The sequence below is a fragment of the Apteryx rowi genome, unplaced genomic scaffold (genome assembly GCF_003343035.1).
Source record: "Apteryx rowi isolate R43461 unplaced genomic scaffold, aptRow1 scaffold_143, whole genome shotgun sequence".
NCBI lineage: Eukaryota > Metazoa > Chordata > Aves > Apterygiformes > Apterygidae > Apteryx > Apteryx rowi.
This window is the reverse complement of record NW_020447675.1, coordinates 1,194,085-1,212,813: the sequence shown is the minus strand read 5'-3', so window position 1 is coordinate 1,212,813 and position 18,729 is coordinate 1,194,085. Positions and strand designations below refer to the sequence as shown.

Here is an 18,729-nt window from a genome sequence, read left to right as displayed (position 1 = left end):
ATTCCTCTGACCCAGAAAGATGCTTTTCTGAAGGGATTCAATAAGTTTAACTAGTCCCTGCCCCCGAGCCATGGCGGCTGAGGAGGGCCCGGCCGCCCGCGGGCTTCGACGACAGCGGCCCGAGAACTACAGCTCCCAGCATGCCGCGCGTCGCGCCCCGGCGACTTCAGCTCCCGTCATGCACCGCGAGCAGCCCGGCTCGTCCCCTCGCGCTAGGGGGCGGTGGGGGCTGACTTGCCCCCCGTCGCGCCGCCGGGCTCCTGTCCCTGAGGGACGCTCCCCTCCCGTTCCCGCTGGGGAAGGGGAACGGGAATGGGAATGAGGGGAAGAGGAATGAGGGGAAGGGGCCCCACCACGTCCCTCTCGCGGGAGGCTGCTCGTGTCTTCTACTTCCGCTTCCTGGCGCCCCGGAGGTCAAAGGTTGTGTGAGCCTTCAAGCCGGAAGAGAAGTGGCCGGAGGAAAGGGGCAGGTAACGGTCTGCTGCTGCGGGCCGCTGCCGGGGGCTCGGGGGAGCCGCCGCGGTGCCTGCGGGGCTGCCGGGMGGCGGCGGGGCCGGGCCGTCCGGCGGGAGGGGCCGCGGGGGGCACGGAGCCGTCCCGTCGGTCCCGGAGGGGGCTGCGGTCGGTGGCGGGGAGACGCGGCCCCCACGGCCCTGCTGGCTACGCGGCTCCGCCGCCTCCCTGGCAGCTGCGCCGGGCCTCGCCGCTGCCGGCCGAGGATCGAGGCGCGGGACGTGCCGCGGCCGCCGGCGCTGGTGCCCGCCCGGGATTGCTGGCCGCCTTCCTGCGCGCGGGGCCTCCGGCCGGGGCGGCCGTGCGGGGGAGGCCTTGCCCTAGCGCGCCGAGCCGGCGGCGTGCGGGACTCTGCGGCCTGAGGTGGGCCTGATAGTTACAGCTTGTAGAGGTCCTGGTTAGTTGTCCGTATCTGAAGTGTGTCGCACACCTTGGACCGAGTCGTGTCCGTTTTCCTTTTACCTGCTGCCTGGTGTGTTGATTTCAGCATTATAAGGCTTTCTGGTGTGTCAGAGCTTCTTTTATTTTTCTCTTTTCCTTGCTAGAGAACGTGCTCCAGCTAGGCTCAAAATTATCGTTACCTGAGTAATACCTTGAGCAAAGCTGCTGAGCAGAATTTGTGTGGCTGCATGGCAATCTGTTGTATACTATTGTCCTAGAATCAAAATGAGTAAGTCAGAATTTTCTTTCTCTCTATGCTTAAAAACTAAATTGCTTAACTATCGAAAATATATTTTTCCCTAGTTCTCCAAATGGCTTCTTTTGGGTGGAAGAGAAAGATTGGTGAGAAAGTTTCAAAAGCCACTTCACAGCAATTTGAAGCAGAAGCTGCTGATGATAAGGGTCTGGCTGATGATGATGAAGATAACTGGGTGCATGCAACTAAGAGAAGAAAGGAAGTTCTTCTAGAAGACTGCATGAAGAAAAGCAAGCAGCTGAAGGATGAAGGTGCAAATTTGGCAGAAAACAGGAGGTACTAGTGTTATTTTACTCTCTATCTTTAGACTGAATAAGTGCTAAATGGTATTTTAATTCTTTTTCAAATATTAATCTGCTAGATGTTGCATTCATATTTTTCATATTTGTAAAAGAAGTCAGTCATTCTTTTCATTTTAACCACACTCTCTGGTACTGAATCAGTTGTTGTTTTCTGTGGTGCGGTTGTTGGTGCCTGTGAAGTGAAGTCTGTATTCAGTCATGTTTCTGAGTGTTCACTTAACAAAAAATGATAGAAGCAGAGAGCTGAAAAACTGATTGGATCTGAAAATTGAAAGGGTAAATAAAATTTTGTGAGGTAAGCCATACTGTAAGTCATGTTTTAGCTATTCTGTGGTAGTTTTCTCTTATACTGTTGTGAATATGTGGCAACTTACTCCTATTGAAGAGTAAATTTCTTTATATGGGTACACTGAGTAGGTAAACCGTGCTCAGCACCTAATTTCATGGTAAATCTGTGTTCCAGTTTACCTTGCAGACAGTCAGGTTCAGATAGCCACCCTGAACACCTTCTGATTAGAGAGTACTGAGCCTGGAGGCTTCCACAAGTTCAGGAGGGTATTAACATTGTCCTGTTATGCTGCATGGAGAAAATAACTTTGGAGAGGAGGRGGGGTTAGAGGAGAGAGAGTATAAATTACATATTAAGTAAGTAATTTGGCTAGGTTGTCTCTAGGGGGGAGAAAAAAAAAAGGGAACAGTTCCAAAAATAGTCCCCTTAAACTCTTTGGAATACTTGACATTTAAGTCTGTATCCTGACTTTAGTTGTACGAGCATCTCTGCTTAATTCGTTTTCGCAGAAGAGAGGTGACATTATAATGCTTAGTTTCCTGGTATAGATAACTCCATAGTAAGTCCGTGTACACTCCTGTTCTGTTAAATTCTTGCTGTTAAGATATTTTAGTCTAAAAATGGGTGCCCTGGGCAAGGTGGAAGAGAGGACAATTCAGAAGTTTGAAACAGACAAGTATGGTTGGTATTGGCAGTGTGTTGTGTTCTGATATTTTATTTATTTATTTTAAAGAAAAATCTTATTCAAATATACAAATATGGTTTCCTCTATTTACTGTTCACTCTGATAGTGACACTGTTGGGGCAGTGGCGGGATTCACTTCTGTACCTCATTTTTGTGTTTCCAAGTTCCCTAATTCCCGAATAATGTTTTGAAACCTTTTAAACATAAGTTAAAGTCCAACTAAGCTAAGTCAGTTTTAGGTGTGCTGCCTTTGTATTAATCAATATCTTTAATGCAATAGCATCATAAATTGGTAACATTAATATTTTACAATACTCAAATTACAAGAGTTTATTGTTAACACTTTTATCTTTAATGCTAGGAATAAATTAGACCTAACTTTTTGTAGAGAACTTTTGGTATACTTTATCTTTTTTTAAGACATTCATAGAAATTGTGTTTTCAAGCTTAAGAAGGTGGAAGCATTTCTAAATGCTTTCATTCTACAGCTTGTAATAACTAATATTTATTCTGCTTATGTGTATTAGGCATAAGCTGTGATCCTTCCCACTTTCACCCTCTTCATGTTTTTTTCTGATATGCTGTACACAAAAAGAACCCTCAATGCCTTGTGGATCTTGGTGTTTTGTATTTTTTATTTTGTTTTTATGTATTATATAAAATGCAATAAATCTTCTTAAACAACAGCAAATAATCTCTGTTATATATGGGGATTAGGGCAGGAAGACAGACTGTTGTATATTCATTCTGAGCAGCAAGTGGATTTTTTTGGTGCTTTTAGTATCTTAGTCCTAGAGATTGAGTTTTGCCTGAAGATTTTCACTTTCTGTCAGTTTGAAAACAATTTAAAAAAAATAGCTATAAGTAGTAACATGTAATTTTTTGCAATTTAATGAGAAGAGTGTTTCATCAAAGCGCTTATGAGAGCTACTGAGAGATACTAAGTGGTTTATAACAAATACAGAAATTAAAATGCAGGTTTTGGGCGGCTTTTCACTATCTTAGTCTGGTGTGAACACTTATATCTGAGGCCCAAGAGAAGTCAACTTACAAAAGTTGTAGTTTTCATATTTCAGGGGAACTTACTGCCATCAATTTATAGTCCCTCTCTGTAGGGCGATTACTACATTAGTATGGTGCTGTCAGGGCACATAACTTTCAGGTATATCTCAGTTTTAAAAAAAAGACTTCACATAGACTTAGGTTAAACTCTCAGTGGGAGTCTTTCATTACTTCAACAAGTGGAATAGTTGACATGCCTCCACCAGTAACTTGAGGAAGCAATCTGCAAGGAACATTCACTCTTTCTGGAAAGCGTGGTGGAATTGTGTTTAGACTTAGTCTATTTTTTGATTATACATTTGTACAAGATAAGCAGGCTTATGTAACGAATTGAATACTTAATGTAGGTTGTTTCTATAAATTGTTATTAGGCACTAATATTTTAGGAAAGGTTTTGAGTTGGATAGTGCAGCATTCGGATAAAAGGATAGTATTTGTTCTGCTGGAGAAGCCCAGAAGAAAATGGAGACTGAGCACTAGAGAGAAACCAAGGTTGCATTTTAGTTGGTGTTATTTGTGGGATGGAGGGAGGGAGAAGGGGATCCTGGAAAGAAAAAGACTTGGGAAGAAGCAAGAGACTAACTGAAGGAAAGAATGGAAAGTAATAAATTCATCTTCATTCCTTATAGAAAAGGGACTCCAAGCATGTGCATGGCAAAATTAAAGTAATATGATCAAAGATGGCTTTTCTTACAAGTCTAAATATTCAGTTAGAATAGCAATGACCACTATTATGCTTGGTTAAGTCAGGTAACTTATTCCTTTGATAGGGGAAAGCTGTGTGTTGTTGCTTCCCCACCTTCTAACTGAATATACTGGCCATATGTTGTTGTTAGTCTCCATACAGGCAGTAAGTCTGTTTCTGTGAATGAGTGAACTCAGACTGGCTTGTGCTTATAAATTAAGCCTCAGTGCTTCTTGGGGGAACGAAATAATGGACTGCCAGAAAAAAATTGTGCAGCCAAGAGCAGGCTGCTGACTGGCAAACTCGGCAGTGGCATGGATGAATTGTTTCAGTGGTGGCAGCAGCCACCTGTGGGTTTTCAGCTTTCACAGGAGCTGCTTGGGGGGGCTCTGCATGTGCACTCTGTAATCTGTGTGCAGTAAGCCTGTTAAGCCTGGGGAGAGACAGGAAAAAATGCTGCCTAAGAGGACAGTTTGTGATCCACATTTTGTTCTTTTCTTGGAGGGGAACAGAGTGAGGGGAGAGACAGGGACATGGGGGCTGCCAGAAACAGGTGATGGACTAGACTGATTATCCTAGTAGGTCTAATATAACCTGGAGGTCATGGGTTAGGAAATTCTGACCTAGAAGCCTGATGAATAGTTATGAGGGAGATGACTTGTGAATGAGTAACTGTGCTGTAAGAACAGAAAGAATGGGCAGATGGCTGGAAGAAGCGAAATTTGTCTGCTGTTTGGATGTGTGGGAAGGAATGATTTAAAAATCCCCCCCCCCCAAATAAAACCCTTTTGTGAAACAGAGGACAGTCTGTTGGTAGAAGGAATGGAGAATATTCCAGAAGAGAAAATGTTTTTGCTTAAATGGAATTCATAATGCTGGCAGATTATCCAAAATGAGATACCAGCATGAATGTGCACTGGAATTAAAGAAAATAAACCCCTTCAGAAATCCAGTTTGTGTGTTTTGCATGGATGGTCCTAAACAATTTTAAAGCTAGCACAACATTCAAGGATAAAAATTTGCACCTTTGAAAACAGCAATTTGCCATTGTAGCKTGTTTTGAATGGTAAGTCACCTTTGTATGTGGACCCAGGCTTAGGGATGAGTTCAGAGGAGATAAAATAATGGAGCATATATGTGTCCTCAGACCAATGATGTGTAGAGAACTAACAGCAAAGAGTGGAAAATTTGTATGTCAGGCTAGTATGTTCAGTATAGTTGAATTACATGTTGATATAGATGACTTTGCTTTTCCCCATGCACACTTTTCTTTAAACAACAAAAGTTTTTGTAGCTGTCCAGTAGGTGGAGTTAGAGGTCTTCTCGAGGTATCCTGAAGATAAGCAAAAAAAATGCTCACTTAAATATATATATATATATATATTTTTTTTTTACAAAGAGACACTATTGGGTTTAAGTTTTTACTGATTTGTGTTTAATTTTTCAATTATTTTGCARAAGTATTAATAAATAAAAAAATCATGTTAATAGCACTCTTATTTCTAATTGTGTTTATTCCTTATTCCATTTTATATTACACTAAAAAATTTCCGTTTCTAAAGCTGGCGCTTGTTTGGAAAGACTGGCTTTAACTGGAACACACTGTTTTGGCTGATCTACTAGATATTCACCTGTGTTAAAATAAATAGTTAATGTCACTTTGTTATTTGTTGATGTAAATTAGTCTGATAAATTTACTCTTCCTTTTGCAGTAGCAAATTAAACAGTGACAAGCCAAAGTGCTATGGACAGAGCAGAAAATTGGTTAATCCTCAGAAATAGTTTGCTTTTCTAGCAGAATTACTCTTTAGGAGTTACTCTGTTCAGTTTTTTACTCTACCGTTATTAAAAAACAAGTTCAACTTTTGTGAAATGCCACTTAAGCTCAACTGCTAAAATGTGGATTTACTCTTTCTCTGGCACAAATATACCAGAGTTACTTCAACATACCTATCTTGTCATTCCTCAGCAATATATGCCACAGCGAGTTTCTTTCTTGCTAGATATTGTAAGATGTTAGTGAAGAGATTATCAGTGACAATCCTTTAAAGGAAGTGTTTAGTGTGGTGATCAGTTGTGTTAACTGTTATGAAAAAGATATGTTTAGAAGTTTGAGCAAAAGATTAATATCTATTAAAAACAACAACAGATCTTTCTGTCATGATTATATAATGTTTGTATTTACTCTCAAGTTAAGTGTCTTTCAGTTTTAGATTATGGTAAGTACTTGATTACTAGTGAGTTAGGGAAGCATTAAAGTTCCTTTCAGATTATTTTGCTAATTCATTTAGGTGCAGCCAACATGGCAAAGGGCAAAGATCATTGTGTGGAAATTGCCATAAACCTTCAGTCAATAAAATTGATGTTATTTACATAATGAAAATATTAGTAAAGAAGTTTCCCAGAAGACCTACCAGCTGTCTTTGACTGAAACATTTCAGCAGCTTAATTACATTGCAGTAACCTTGGAGAAGTGAGGTACGTTAGAGTATATGGGATATTTTTAGAAGTGGGGTATATTAAAGAGAAGAGGGGTCCAGGAGAGTTAGTTGATTTTATTTATTTTTTTCAGGGATTACTCCCTCCAAACTCAAGAGCGGTCCATTCCGATGAGCAGGAAATTGAACAAAGGTGGTAGGAGGTCTGCATGGATTAAACAAGGAGCTCCTGACAAAACTCAGATATAAAATGGAAGCATAGAAGAGGTGGAAGCAGGATCAGGTTACCCAGGAGGAATATAGAGATACTGTCTGAGCATGCAGGATTGGGGTTAGGAAAGCCAAAGCCCCCCTGGACTTGAATCTGGAAAGGATGTGAAGGGTAGCACAAAGGGCTTCTACAGGTGTATCAGCAGCAAAAGGAAGACTAGGGAAAATGTGGGCCCACTGCTGAATGGGACAGGGGACCTGGTGACAAAAGACATGGGAAAGTCCAAGATACTCAATGCTTTCTTTGCCTTGGTCTTTACTGGTAAGACTTGCCTTCAAGAACTCCAAACCCCTAAGACCAGGGAACGTTTAATTGTACATACATAAATCTATGGGACCTGATGGGATGCACCCATGAGTGCTGAGGGAGCAGCTGATGTCATTGCGAGGCCACTCAATCTTTGAAAAGTCATGGTGATTAGGAGGAGGTTCCTAAGGACTGGAAGAAAGCTAATGTCACTCCTATTGTCAAGAAGGAAGATCTGGGGAACTACAGGCCGGACAACCTCAAATTGATCCCTGGGAAGGGCGATAGAGCAAATAATCCTGGAAATAATTTTAAAACATATGAAGGACAAGAGGTGTTTGGGAGTTGTCAGCATGGATTTATGAAGGGCAAGTCATGCTTGACCAACCTGATAGCCTTCTGTGATGAGATGGCTGGCCTGGTGGATGAGCAGTGGATGTTGTTTATCTTAACTTCAGTAAGGCTTTCAACACTGTCTCCCAATAACATCCTCATAGACAAACTGATGAAATACAGGCTAGATAAGTGGACAGGGAGTTGTACTGAAAACTGGCTGAACTACTGCGCCCGAAGTGTTGTGATCAGCAGCACAAAGTCTAGCTAGCGACCAGTCCCTACTGATGTACCCATGGGGTCAATACTAGGTCCGATACTGTTTAAACTTTTCTTTACTGACTTGAATGATGGGGCAGAGTGCACCCTCAGCAAGTTTGCAGATAATGCAAAACTGGGAAGAATGACATCAGGTGGTTATGCTGCCATTCAGAGGGACCTCAACAGATAGGAAAAATGGGCAGAGAAGAACCTTATGAAGTTCAAAAAAGGGAAACGCGAATCCCTGCTGCTGGGGAGGAATAACCCCATGTACCAATACATGCCAGGGGCTAACCGGCTGGAAAGAAGATTTACAGAAAAGGACCYGGAGGTCCTTGTAGACACCAAATTGACCATAAGCCAGCAGTGTACCCGTGTAACAAAGAAGGCCAACACCATCCTGGGCTGCATTAGGAAACACATCTCCAGCGGGTTGGGGGAGATGATCCTTCCCTTCTACTCAGCACTGGTGAGGTCACGTCTGCAGTACTGCACCCAGTTCTGGGCTCCCTGCTACAGGAGAGACATGGACATGCTGGAGCAAGTCCAGCGAAGGGCCACAAAGATGATTAAGGGATTGGAGCATCTCTCACACGAGGAGAGGCTGAGAGACCTGGGGCTGTTTAGCCTGGGAAGAGAAGGCTCAGGGGAGATCTCATCACTCTGTAAATAGCTGAGGGGAGGGAGTAAAGAAGGCAGAGCCAGGCTCTTCTCAGTGGTGCCCAGTAACAGGACAAGAGGCAACGGGCACAAAATGAAATACAGGAGAGTCCATTTAAACATAAAGAAACTTTTTTATGGTGAGGGTGAGCAAGYGCTGAAACAGGTGGTCCAGCAAGGTTGTGCAGCCTCCATCTTTGGAGATATTCAAAACTTGATTGGGCAACGTCCTGAGCAACCTGCTCTAGTTGACCCTGCCTGAGCAGGGGAGTGGATTAGACAATCTCCAAGGTCCCTTCCAAGATCAGTGATTCTGTGATTATAGCCCATTAAAACTACAGATGCGCTTAGAATATACTAGGTAATTCTTCAAATTTGAATTCAGCTTTACAGGTCATTCTTATGGAACCTTTCTCAGGGAGTGTGAAACTTCTTTCTGTTTCTTCTTTTAGCAGTTAGCATTGAATTTATTTTTTGTTTTGTTTCAGCAGTCCTTATATTTGTGGTGGAATGCTTTGGTACAGAGAGGATGGGAAAGTAGGCAGTCTTTGCTCAGCCTTCTTTCTCCCTCTGTATGTGCTAACTGGCCTTGTTTAAAGCCAAGATGGAATTGATACAATAGAGAATTTGTGAGCCTACAAATTTAGCTTTTGTTCCTGGCTCCCAAGGTAGAATCTAAAATCCAATTAGGCCAATGTTAGATTGCATGGGGAATGTTAATTCTTCTGTAAGAGTGATCTGAAATCCCTATGGGTTGGATTTCATAATTGAGTGTAGGGGAAACTGATGGAAAATGTTTATGGTAAAACAATAATATAGTAGGCATGATTCCTACTGTTCCTTGTAGGTTGAAAATACCTGCTTAGTATCAGTCTCTTGATGTAACTTGTGTGTTAGGTATTTTTAGCCATTCCGTATAGCACTTACTTCTTTCAGAGTGAGTGACCAATACTCCAAATAAAATGAAAAATGTTAATCCAAGTTATTGTTCACTTTGATTAGGTTGATTGATTGTTTTCTAGGAATGATCATGCAAAGCATGGAGAAACTAAGTAGGKTTATCATTCTTAGTAAAATTATATATTACAAATAGAGGCTTGATAACATTGGCATGATTTCTAGTCAAAATACTTGATCACTCTAATGCTTTTAAGTGTTTAGCATGACTGTCTTGTATGTATACAACTTCGGTGCTGTTAGCTCCCTTGAGAATGCCCTGCACGTRTTATGCTCACTAAAATGAGATGAAGGGTATGTGGACTGTAAATCTTGAATGCAGAGCATGTGAACTGAAACTGAAAAGATTCTGAATGTATGCAGCCTTTCTTGTCTCAATTTTTTGTCAATAATGCTTGTTGCTGCTTTTTGCTGATTAGTCAGAATATATGTCTTGTTCTGCAAGCCTTATAACCTTTCTACAGAAATAATTAAAAAAACCTGTAAGTGCAGAGTGTTTTATAGTGTTTAACACCCTCCCATAAATTGGTACCTGAAATAACACTTTAATTTTCACCTTCAAGATAACTTTTATTGCTAGCTTTATTGTTTTCTCTCACTTACTAAAAGAGTTTTTGCTTCCTGGTGATGCATCTCTTTGGCCTTCCTCATTGAAGAGGAAGTTCTTTGCTGCCTATTTGTTCTAAATAGTTCCTTTTGTTTAAATTGCTGTTTATCTTTAATATAGTTATTTTTCTTTTTTTTATGGCAAGCATTATTTTCCAATAACTGGTTATTATTTGGCAAACAGGGAGTTCAGTTTTGAATTTTCGTTACTAATTTTTTGCAGACTTTTCTGAGAGTATGTGTAAGAGAATGATTTTGATAGCATCTCTCTTTTTTTTAGAATTATTGTGTCTTGAGGGTATTGAATTGTGTTATTGTAGTATCTGTATTTGAATAATGTGCATATATTTATATGGGTGGGTATTTATAAATACAAAGGAAGAGAAAGGAATAGTCATGGAACAGCTGTAAACTCTGTGCATGCATTTATACATATAATATATTCATTCAGTGGAAAGCATACTATAACTGATGCCTGCATTCATCCCATCTAACTTTAGGCACTTAATGGAGGCAAGCAAGTTGTGAATCTGTTTGCTCAAGGTTTCTTTACAGTGTAAGGAGAAAGAGGTATCTCCAGACTGTGGTTCAGCCCACTAAAGAGCTTAAACTGCAATTTGGAAGTTTCTCTGTCTCAGTATTAACAATATAGCTATATTATAAATGTACCAGGACCATTTGCTGGCACTGAGGCCAGCTGGCACAGAGTGATCCATGGCCCTGCTATGCGACTCTTACCTTCCTGAGCAGGGTGGCCATGTGCAAACCGCCATTTAAGAAGGGCCTGTGGCCTGCTCCAGCTCCAAGCCCGTCCCTGGGAATTGTTTGGGGGAATGCTAGCTGGCTACAGCCGTGCCACGAACTGCTCAGTCCAAAAATTTAACAGTAATTCTACTCAAGTGCCACTGGCTAGGTATATTCCCTGACACTATTAGTTTGCTAATACAGAGATAGCCCATGTGACTACAGGGTGACTGAAGTCTTAATGTAAATGCCTGAGCTTAAATACCTAAAATTAGGTGGGATGAGTCAGGCCTAACTGCTAATACCTGTTTGAAGATGAAGGATTATTTCTGTATTATTTGTCTTTGGGTTTTAACTTTGAGGGTCTGTTTCTTCTGTGTGAGAAATAAAGTTCTTTGAATTATGTAAGAGAAAAACTTGTGTTCCCCAAAGAGATCTGCTATGTAGTAATTCTTTTTTTTTTTTTTTTAATAAACTCTCTTAGAAAATGTGTCAATTCTTGAAATGCTTTTTGAAACTTGTAGAACATATTACTGGAAAAGTTCTTAAGCAAAAATTTTTCTCAGTTTTTCCATATATATTAGTCTCCCAAATTTCATATAGAAGAATCATGCTTGACAGTTGTTTTCTTCTGTCCTTCTGATGCATGTGAAGTTATTGGAAAATAATAAATACCAGTCTGATTTTCACATTTCACTTTCAAAAATGCAGTACTTGCTTCTTAGTAATCAGTAGGGCAGGAATTAATAGTATCTGAATTCTTGCATGGCAAACTGCTTCTGTTTAATTCCTAGCACCTTTTTCAGAGAGCTTTTGTTTATGTCTAAACAGAGTACTTGTATCTAGTCCCAGAAATTATGCTAAAAATGATGGTCATGAGCAGGCATTAATTGTGATGATCGATCTGGCTATGTCATGTTAGGATGTAACAAGTTGTAAGGTTACTTATAGGCAAGCAAAGAGGGCAGAAGATCTACATGTCTTGATTCTATTTTCTGTTGATATGTGCCTTGACTTTGGATATGTTATCTCTGTGCCTCAGTCTTCCCATTTGTAAAAAAAAGAGTAATTGTGCAATGCCTTGTAAATCTTCTGAGGAATTATGTAAATGTAAAGACTAAAGTACTGTTTTTTTGTTTTTCACTGTTACAAATTATTATAACAATATTTACATTTAATCTTAATAACTTATCAGAGCTGTGCTTTAAGAATTAATTTAAAATCTGTGAAAGCACTTGTGCTGCCTGTATTTCTAGCCTTAAGTTTTACATAAGTAGAATTAATTACCCTTTTATAATCTGTTCTTTACCTTTTTCAGTTCACATATCCTATTAGCAGTCTGATTTTTTTCTTTGAATTGATGTGTATATGCCACGCAGCTTTTCATGAGGTGCTCTTCTTTGGCAGCAAGTATACCCTTCTGCTGTGTATGAGGGATCAGTGTGTGAACCAGAATGCGCCTGGTGCCTTCTCATTTCCTGTCGAGTGTTTTGTGGAGATGAAGTGCTCCAGAGTGAGTTTCTCTCACAGTTAGCTCATTTGTTTCTGGAGTGGACCCCTGAAACGTTCTTCTTTTTCTTTTTTTTCCCCTTGCCATATGTTTATTTTATAAATTTGCTGGGCCAGGGACCATCTTTTACAGTAGTAGACATAACAGCAATAGCAGCACTATCACTGCCCTGTAGAAGCCCATTTCTGCTAGCGGATCTGTGCTGGTAGATGGAGGCTAAGGATTCCTGTAAATATTTTAATGCAAAAGTCTATGTTGCAAAGTTAAAATGTTTGGGGTTTTAGCCAAGAGATTCTACACATAACTTTAGACATTTATATTAAAAAAACTCTTAAATTTAGAAAATTTTATCATTTATGTACCTAGTGTAATGTAACTGAGAAAAATCTAGTAATTTACATTAATTTAAACAATATTTTACTGAAAAGTACAAACTGGGACATTTTTTCAGATCCTTTACTTGACAGACACCGGCAAGAGTTGCTCAACTGAAATACTGCTATTAATGTCCAGTATTCCCTATATTAATGATGTTCTATAGAATGTTCTTCCCCTCCCTCCCCACCCCCAAGTTATGTTCTGATATATGCAGCAGTGTAGCTAGGCATTAAAGGAAAAAAAGCTAAATATTTTATTACTCAAATAAAAGCTACTGGGTTTATTTTATGAAAATGGATTCATTTCTACATATTTCTGTTCCTTAAGGAAGCTGTAGAACAAAAATTACATGCTTTCTTAATTTTAATACCTTTATCCATGTGCTCTTAAACAAAGCCTAGTTATTGTAGCTGACAAAGTTTCCATCAAAAAACCCAGCTTGTTTGAATTGTCCTTATGGTTCATGAAATGTAATTTTAAGGCAGTAACTCAGTATCCATTACGTGATCGTCATCAAATATGTACCTGTTGTCCCTATGAGAGTTCTTCTAAAATTGAAGTGTGCTGTATTTGAGCAATCGTAATTGTCAATCAGCAGTTGTGTTTCAGTGGCTTTAGAAAGAAGTAGGATGTGGTGACGGTTTTTGTTACTTTCCTAGATAAATGTCTTGGTTTCTAAATGCCATAATGTCAGCTTGTTGCTTTCTGGTTCCCTAAATGATAATTTTCCACATCTTGCTGTATTTCATGGAAGTATCTTTAAATTAGAAAGGATGCTTTTAGGTTGTAAAAGCTCAGAATAAAAGCTATCCAGGAAAAACATCTTGTTCAATTATTCAGTCAGGCCTTTTCARTGTTGGTTCAAATGCTGGGTGGGAAAATCAGAGCAGTACATTCTTCTGTTTGTTTTTTAATGGAAATATTTGATTTTTCTAGGAGTGCTAATGGTTTAAGAGTTGATTTCACAAGATCACAAAAGACAGGTTAGCTCACTTGTAAGGACATCTGGATGGGGCCTAGAACACTGAGGATATGCTCATGCCATATAGTTAAAGAGATAATACCCCGCTTCCCTGTTCTTACTTTCAGAAAAAAACATAGATGTCTTGTTTTCACAAAAAACTGAAGTTTGCTATTCTGAAGCCAATTCAAGCTGGTAATTCCAAGCCTGCCATTTTAAGTGAGTACTGGACACATTTTCATGGCAATCTCTGGGGTTTACTGGCTCTAGCAACTAAATGACAAATCTTAGAAAACATAGTTTGTTTTGTCTTTGACCTGTCAGCTGGTAATAAAAATTTAATGTAGTAGACCATGGTTTAAGCTGTTTATCTTCTGCAAAAATTAAAAAAATGACAGTTAAGACAAAATACAGTTCATAGCTGTAGATTCTGAACTAGATTGGATAAGAAATTTTGGCAGTGAATAGTGGCTCATCTCCAGCTGGCTCCACAAGCCCGTTTTACTGTTAAAAATGGAAGACACCTGTTAAACTTGTTAAATAGCATAAGCTTGTTGAAAGGAATTCTGCAGCTTAGGTTTCTCTGTAGGAAATGCTAGTATATCTGAAGTTGTATCTGTCTAGAAGCTTTAATATAAGCTTTCCTTTTCATGACCATTAACTCCTATGATGATGGTGAGTTCACTTTCAATGAATTTGGATGTTGACATAGGTGTTTTTTATCGTCTTTAGTTTAGTCTGTCAGTGAAACTGTTCTGTCGGAAGATGTACTTTCCCTGGTATTACTCACACATGACTTATTTTCCTGGACATTCTATTTAAAATATTGAATGTATCAAAGTGAAATCATAGTTCAGTGAATCATTTCAGTTTTCAAAGGATATTTCTGGTTTGAATTTGGTTAATATTTTTTAGGCTTTGAAAAGGATTTAAATAGGGGCTTGGTTTAAAAAAAAAATTTGTATGAATAAAACATTGGGGGTGGAGTAGAAGCGCATATTGAGATGGAAACAAAAKTTTTCCACTATTTTCTGTTGAAAATGCAATTTTGTTTTCATTGGCCCTTGCTAGGCCATCTTTCTCTGTCACCGCCAAACTGAAAAATCTACTGTTATCATAGCTCTTAATATGAAGGTGATAGGAAACTATTTACTAAAGATGTCATTTTTATAATGCATTCTGTTTCATGAATATCAGTTTGTCYTGTTTAGTAAGTAAGGGCTGTGAACTCCTCCTTCAGCAACCAAAAAGTATACTTGCAGTGCTGAAGTTTTGCTATCATGTTAACCCAAGTACAAGTGTCCCTGCTGCTGAAACAAAGCTCTCTCCTTTTCGTTTTTGCAGCCAAATGGAGAATTAGATTGGGGAGCTGCTTGGCATTTAAAACAAACTAATTTTTGGACAGGTCTTAACCTGGATTAGACTGGTGACTTGGATCACGAAGCACAAGTGTTTATGCTGGTGCAAAGTAAGGGCAAGAAAGAGTAGACTGAGATGAGGAGAGAGAGTGCAAACTACTTATTCTGAGAACTGACTTAAAATGACTTTGAAACTTTATATTCATGAATTTTTGTATTTGCCTTTTGAACTGGTGGCAAGGATCTAAGACTTTTGTATTGGGGATAGAATTGAATGAATGTGGTTTCAGAAATGATTTCTTTTAGTAGCTATTTTCTTTTGTGGCCTTCAAAGCAAGAAGGAATTCCAAGGCATACTAGMAAAAAGTGTTATAAGTGCTAGTCATATACAGAATGAAAGAAAGAAATACTAAAATTAGATCATAAGTATAAATAAAATGAAATTATTTTACAGAATCAATTTCTATCATAAAACGTGAGCATGTTTCAGGTAAATAGCTAGCACAAACAATGATCACATGCAGCATTGTATCAACATGGGAGAGATCTATTTAACCTGGATCTTTCTAGGTAACTTAAAAATTTTTCAAAATATTTTAACTGGTTGTGAGGGTGCCCAGGTTACTTAGTTTGTCGTATTCTGATAATAGGTGTGCAAAGAGATTGAAATTTAAATATTGAGCAAAACTGGAAAAAGGCAAGGTGAATACTGTTCAAGTCTAAAATTAAGAGGAATTATTGACATATTTTTAGAGTCTGTGGATGGTAGGTTTTATACAGGAAAAGCATTTATAGAGATGTTAAGGCATCTGTGAGTCAGATATAATTATGTTTGTCTAATCAGTGGGATTGATCGAAAGTTTAAAGAGAAGGTAATAGGGGATATATGTTAAAGGGCAGATGTTTGTAATTGAGACACCAATCCTTTCTTCAGGTGCAGCTTTGATCACTTCAGACTTTCTTTTTTTAAGAAGAATGGAAGGGATCTTCTAGGGCACAGATGTTACAGCTACTGTGGATTATCTGAACAAACCAAGGTCTGCTGCCCTGTCTCCTTTCCTGAAAGTGTGTTGTAAATCCACAGGCAATTTAAAGGAAAGTGAGCCCTGCCAGAACTCAAAATACTCTTTGTAGGTCTATCCCCTTAGATAGAGCATGGGATTGGGTCATAAAAGCAGAGAAAGAGGAAGAGTTAAGTTAGGATTCAAAAGCATAGGGTTCTGTGAACTATAAATAGCTTAATTATTCCTATCCAATAACCAATGTAAGTAAAATGTATGAAATGTTAATTGTGTTGAACCTTTTGTGCTTTGATTTTCTTCTCTTGCTGTGCTGTGAGAAAAACAGAGGGAGGTAGTTCAAACAGTTCTTGCTATTAATCCTAGTCTTTATTGTGTGTATGCAAAATCACCCTGCAAACAGTGCACCAATCTAAATCTATTTTTTGACTTCCATATGAGGCTGCTCATCAGTAGAAACATAGCATTTTAAGTGGTGTTAATTAGCTCTGTCTCTCTTGGCAATTGGAGCACAAACTTGTGCCTGCCTCTTCTGCCTCTCTAAGAACATTTTTACCGAATGACACCTACAGGTCACTATATCTCCTATCCCGCTCCTTGTCACCAGAAGTGTCATGACTCGCAGGCGAGCCACCTCGGGTTTTAGCATTGTCTGATGCATTCCTTCAGTTCTGGATGGTGACATCCAGTTGCTACCTGTATACAGTCTTTATCATGTATGTTTTGTCCTTGTACGTAAATCACGTATTGTTTATTACATGTCTATATTTCATTTCCTTCAAGATGACGTTTTTGCCCATTAGTGTTTGGACTGGTATTTTATAGTTGTTTGACATCAATACTGTCTAATCATTTGAGCTACATGAGGAGGTTTATAGAGCAACTGCCTACTTATTTGATTGGTTCTTTCATAAATAATAAATTATAATTGCCCTTTATAAATCTCAAAATGCCATAGAGAATTACATGTTTCCTGTGTCTTTATCTCTCTCTTTTTGAATATAACATATGTCATTGTTAGTCTGTGATGTTGAAACTGGCAGAAATTATAAAGAGGCCAGAAGTAACAATGGGAAAGAAAATGAAGAGGAATTACATTATTTAGTACAGGTAACAATAGTATATCACCTAGATTAAATGGAACTACCCAGAACAGACTATGAACAGACTAAGACTATTGATTTTTCTGTACCATCTGTCTCAAAATGTCAAGCCCTCCTAATACTATCCTACCCTTGAGCATCATTCATTTTTTGGCAAGAAGTCTTTTTAGTAGAGAGAAAGAAATACTGCTATTTAAATGCCGGAAGCTTGCTTTCGTGGTGCTCTGGACAGTTTTTGATGACTTCTTGTCCTAGTTCTCATGACTAATTTGTGACATGAGGTGAGACAGAGCTTTCACCCATTTCTGGACAAATATTTAAAGGGTTGAAAGGCTAAAATACCTATTCAGCTAAGAACACCACCAATGGTATCCCTCATTCTACCTGTATTACTGTTTTTCTGAAAGATATCTGATTAAATAATTCTGAAGAAAGACCAGAATACAACCCGAAAATTGCTTCAAATACAGCACCACAATTCATTTCTTCTATATTATTCTTTGTTTTGCTTTCATAGGAAATACTGTTGAAGCTATTTTGAAAAACTGAAACTTTGCATTTAAGACTTCATTTTTAGCGATTAAAAAAAATACTGCTTTATTAGCTGGTATGGACTTTGGACTCAAGATATCTGCAAAATATTTTCCCTTTGGGCATTTGAAATACAACATCTATTGCAATATCTGATACTTGTTTTATATTGAAGTTTTCAGGTAAGGATACTAAAATAATGAACTGATTTTACTAAAACTATACAGTTCTTGTCTGAAGCTTGTGAGGCTACTATTGTCTGTTCTTATTCCTTAAATAATGGGAATGCAGGTTCAAGAGTAATAATATTTGAATTTCTTCTCTTGCTTCAAATTTCCATGGGTAAATCTCAGTTCTGTTCCTATTTGTCATTGTTTATTCCAGCTTCCTACAGAGCTGTCACCCATTAAATGACATTCAATACCTAATTTTAATTATATAATGTTAAATGCAAGGCTGGTATTTGACAAAATACTCTGCATGTTTATAGAGGTTTGCACAGTGGACTCTAAACCCTGTAAAGGGTTCCTTAGGTGTTTTCATGTTTATCTGTCATCATATTTGTCGTCATCTTATCTGACATGAATGTTGAAAACTAAAGCATTTGAAAGAGCTGTTTTTTGAAAGTTACATATATGTAATTCATTTTTATTCTTCTTAATGCTCTAAAAGGAACACAGTCTTTATGCAACATATTAAATGTGTGTGAGAATGYGCATCTCTTGCATGAGTGTTATGGAAGGTCTTGACAATCTTTTGTTCTTAAGCACTCTAACATGCTTTTCAATGTATGTGACTATAATTATTTCCTCTGTATCAACAACTCTATTATTAACAACATTGCCTTTTTAAATCACAGAATCACAGAATGGTTGAGGTTGGAAGGGACCTCTGGAGATCGTCTAGTCCAACCCTCCTGCTCAAGCAGGGTCCCCTAGAGCACGTTGCACAGGATCGCATCCAGGCGCGTTTTGAATATCTCCGGAGAAGGAGACTCCACCACCTCTCTGGGCAACCTGTTCCAGTGCTCTGTCACCCTCACAGTGAAAAAGTTTTTCCTCATGTTCAGATGGAAGTGTCTGTGTTTCAGTTTGTGCCCATTGCCTCACGTCCTGTCGCT

At 38.9% G+C, this 18,729-nt stretch overlaps 1 protein-coding gene across 5 annotated transcripts in view; it reads left to right on the top strand.

Moving 5' to 3' along the window:
- The first annotated feature begins 219 nt into the window (after nucleotides 1–219).
- TTC33 (tetratricopeptide repeat domain 33) overlaps nucleotides 220–18,729 on the top strand; it is a 53,116-nt gene continuing 34,606 nt past the window's right edge. Inside the window, exons 1-2 of one of the 5 annotated variants that reach the window (XM_026058156.1) lie at nucleotides 220–470; nucleotides 1,258–1,486. In XM_026058156.1, the coding sequence (XP_025913941.1) occupies nucleotides 1,266–1,486 (221 nt within the window). In that variant the 5' untranslated portion in view covers nucleotides 220–470; nucleotides 1,258–1,265. Of the gene's footprint in view, nucleotides 471–768; nucleotides 877–1,257; nucleotides 1,487–13,726; nucleotides 13,818–18,729 lie in introns of those variants that run through there. The other 4 variants (XM_026058154.1, XM_026058155.1, XM_026058158.1 and 1 more) reach the window with 4 other exon arrangements.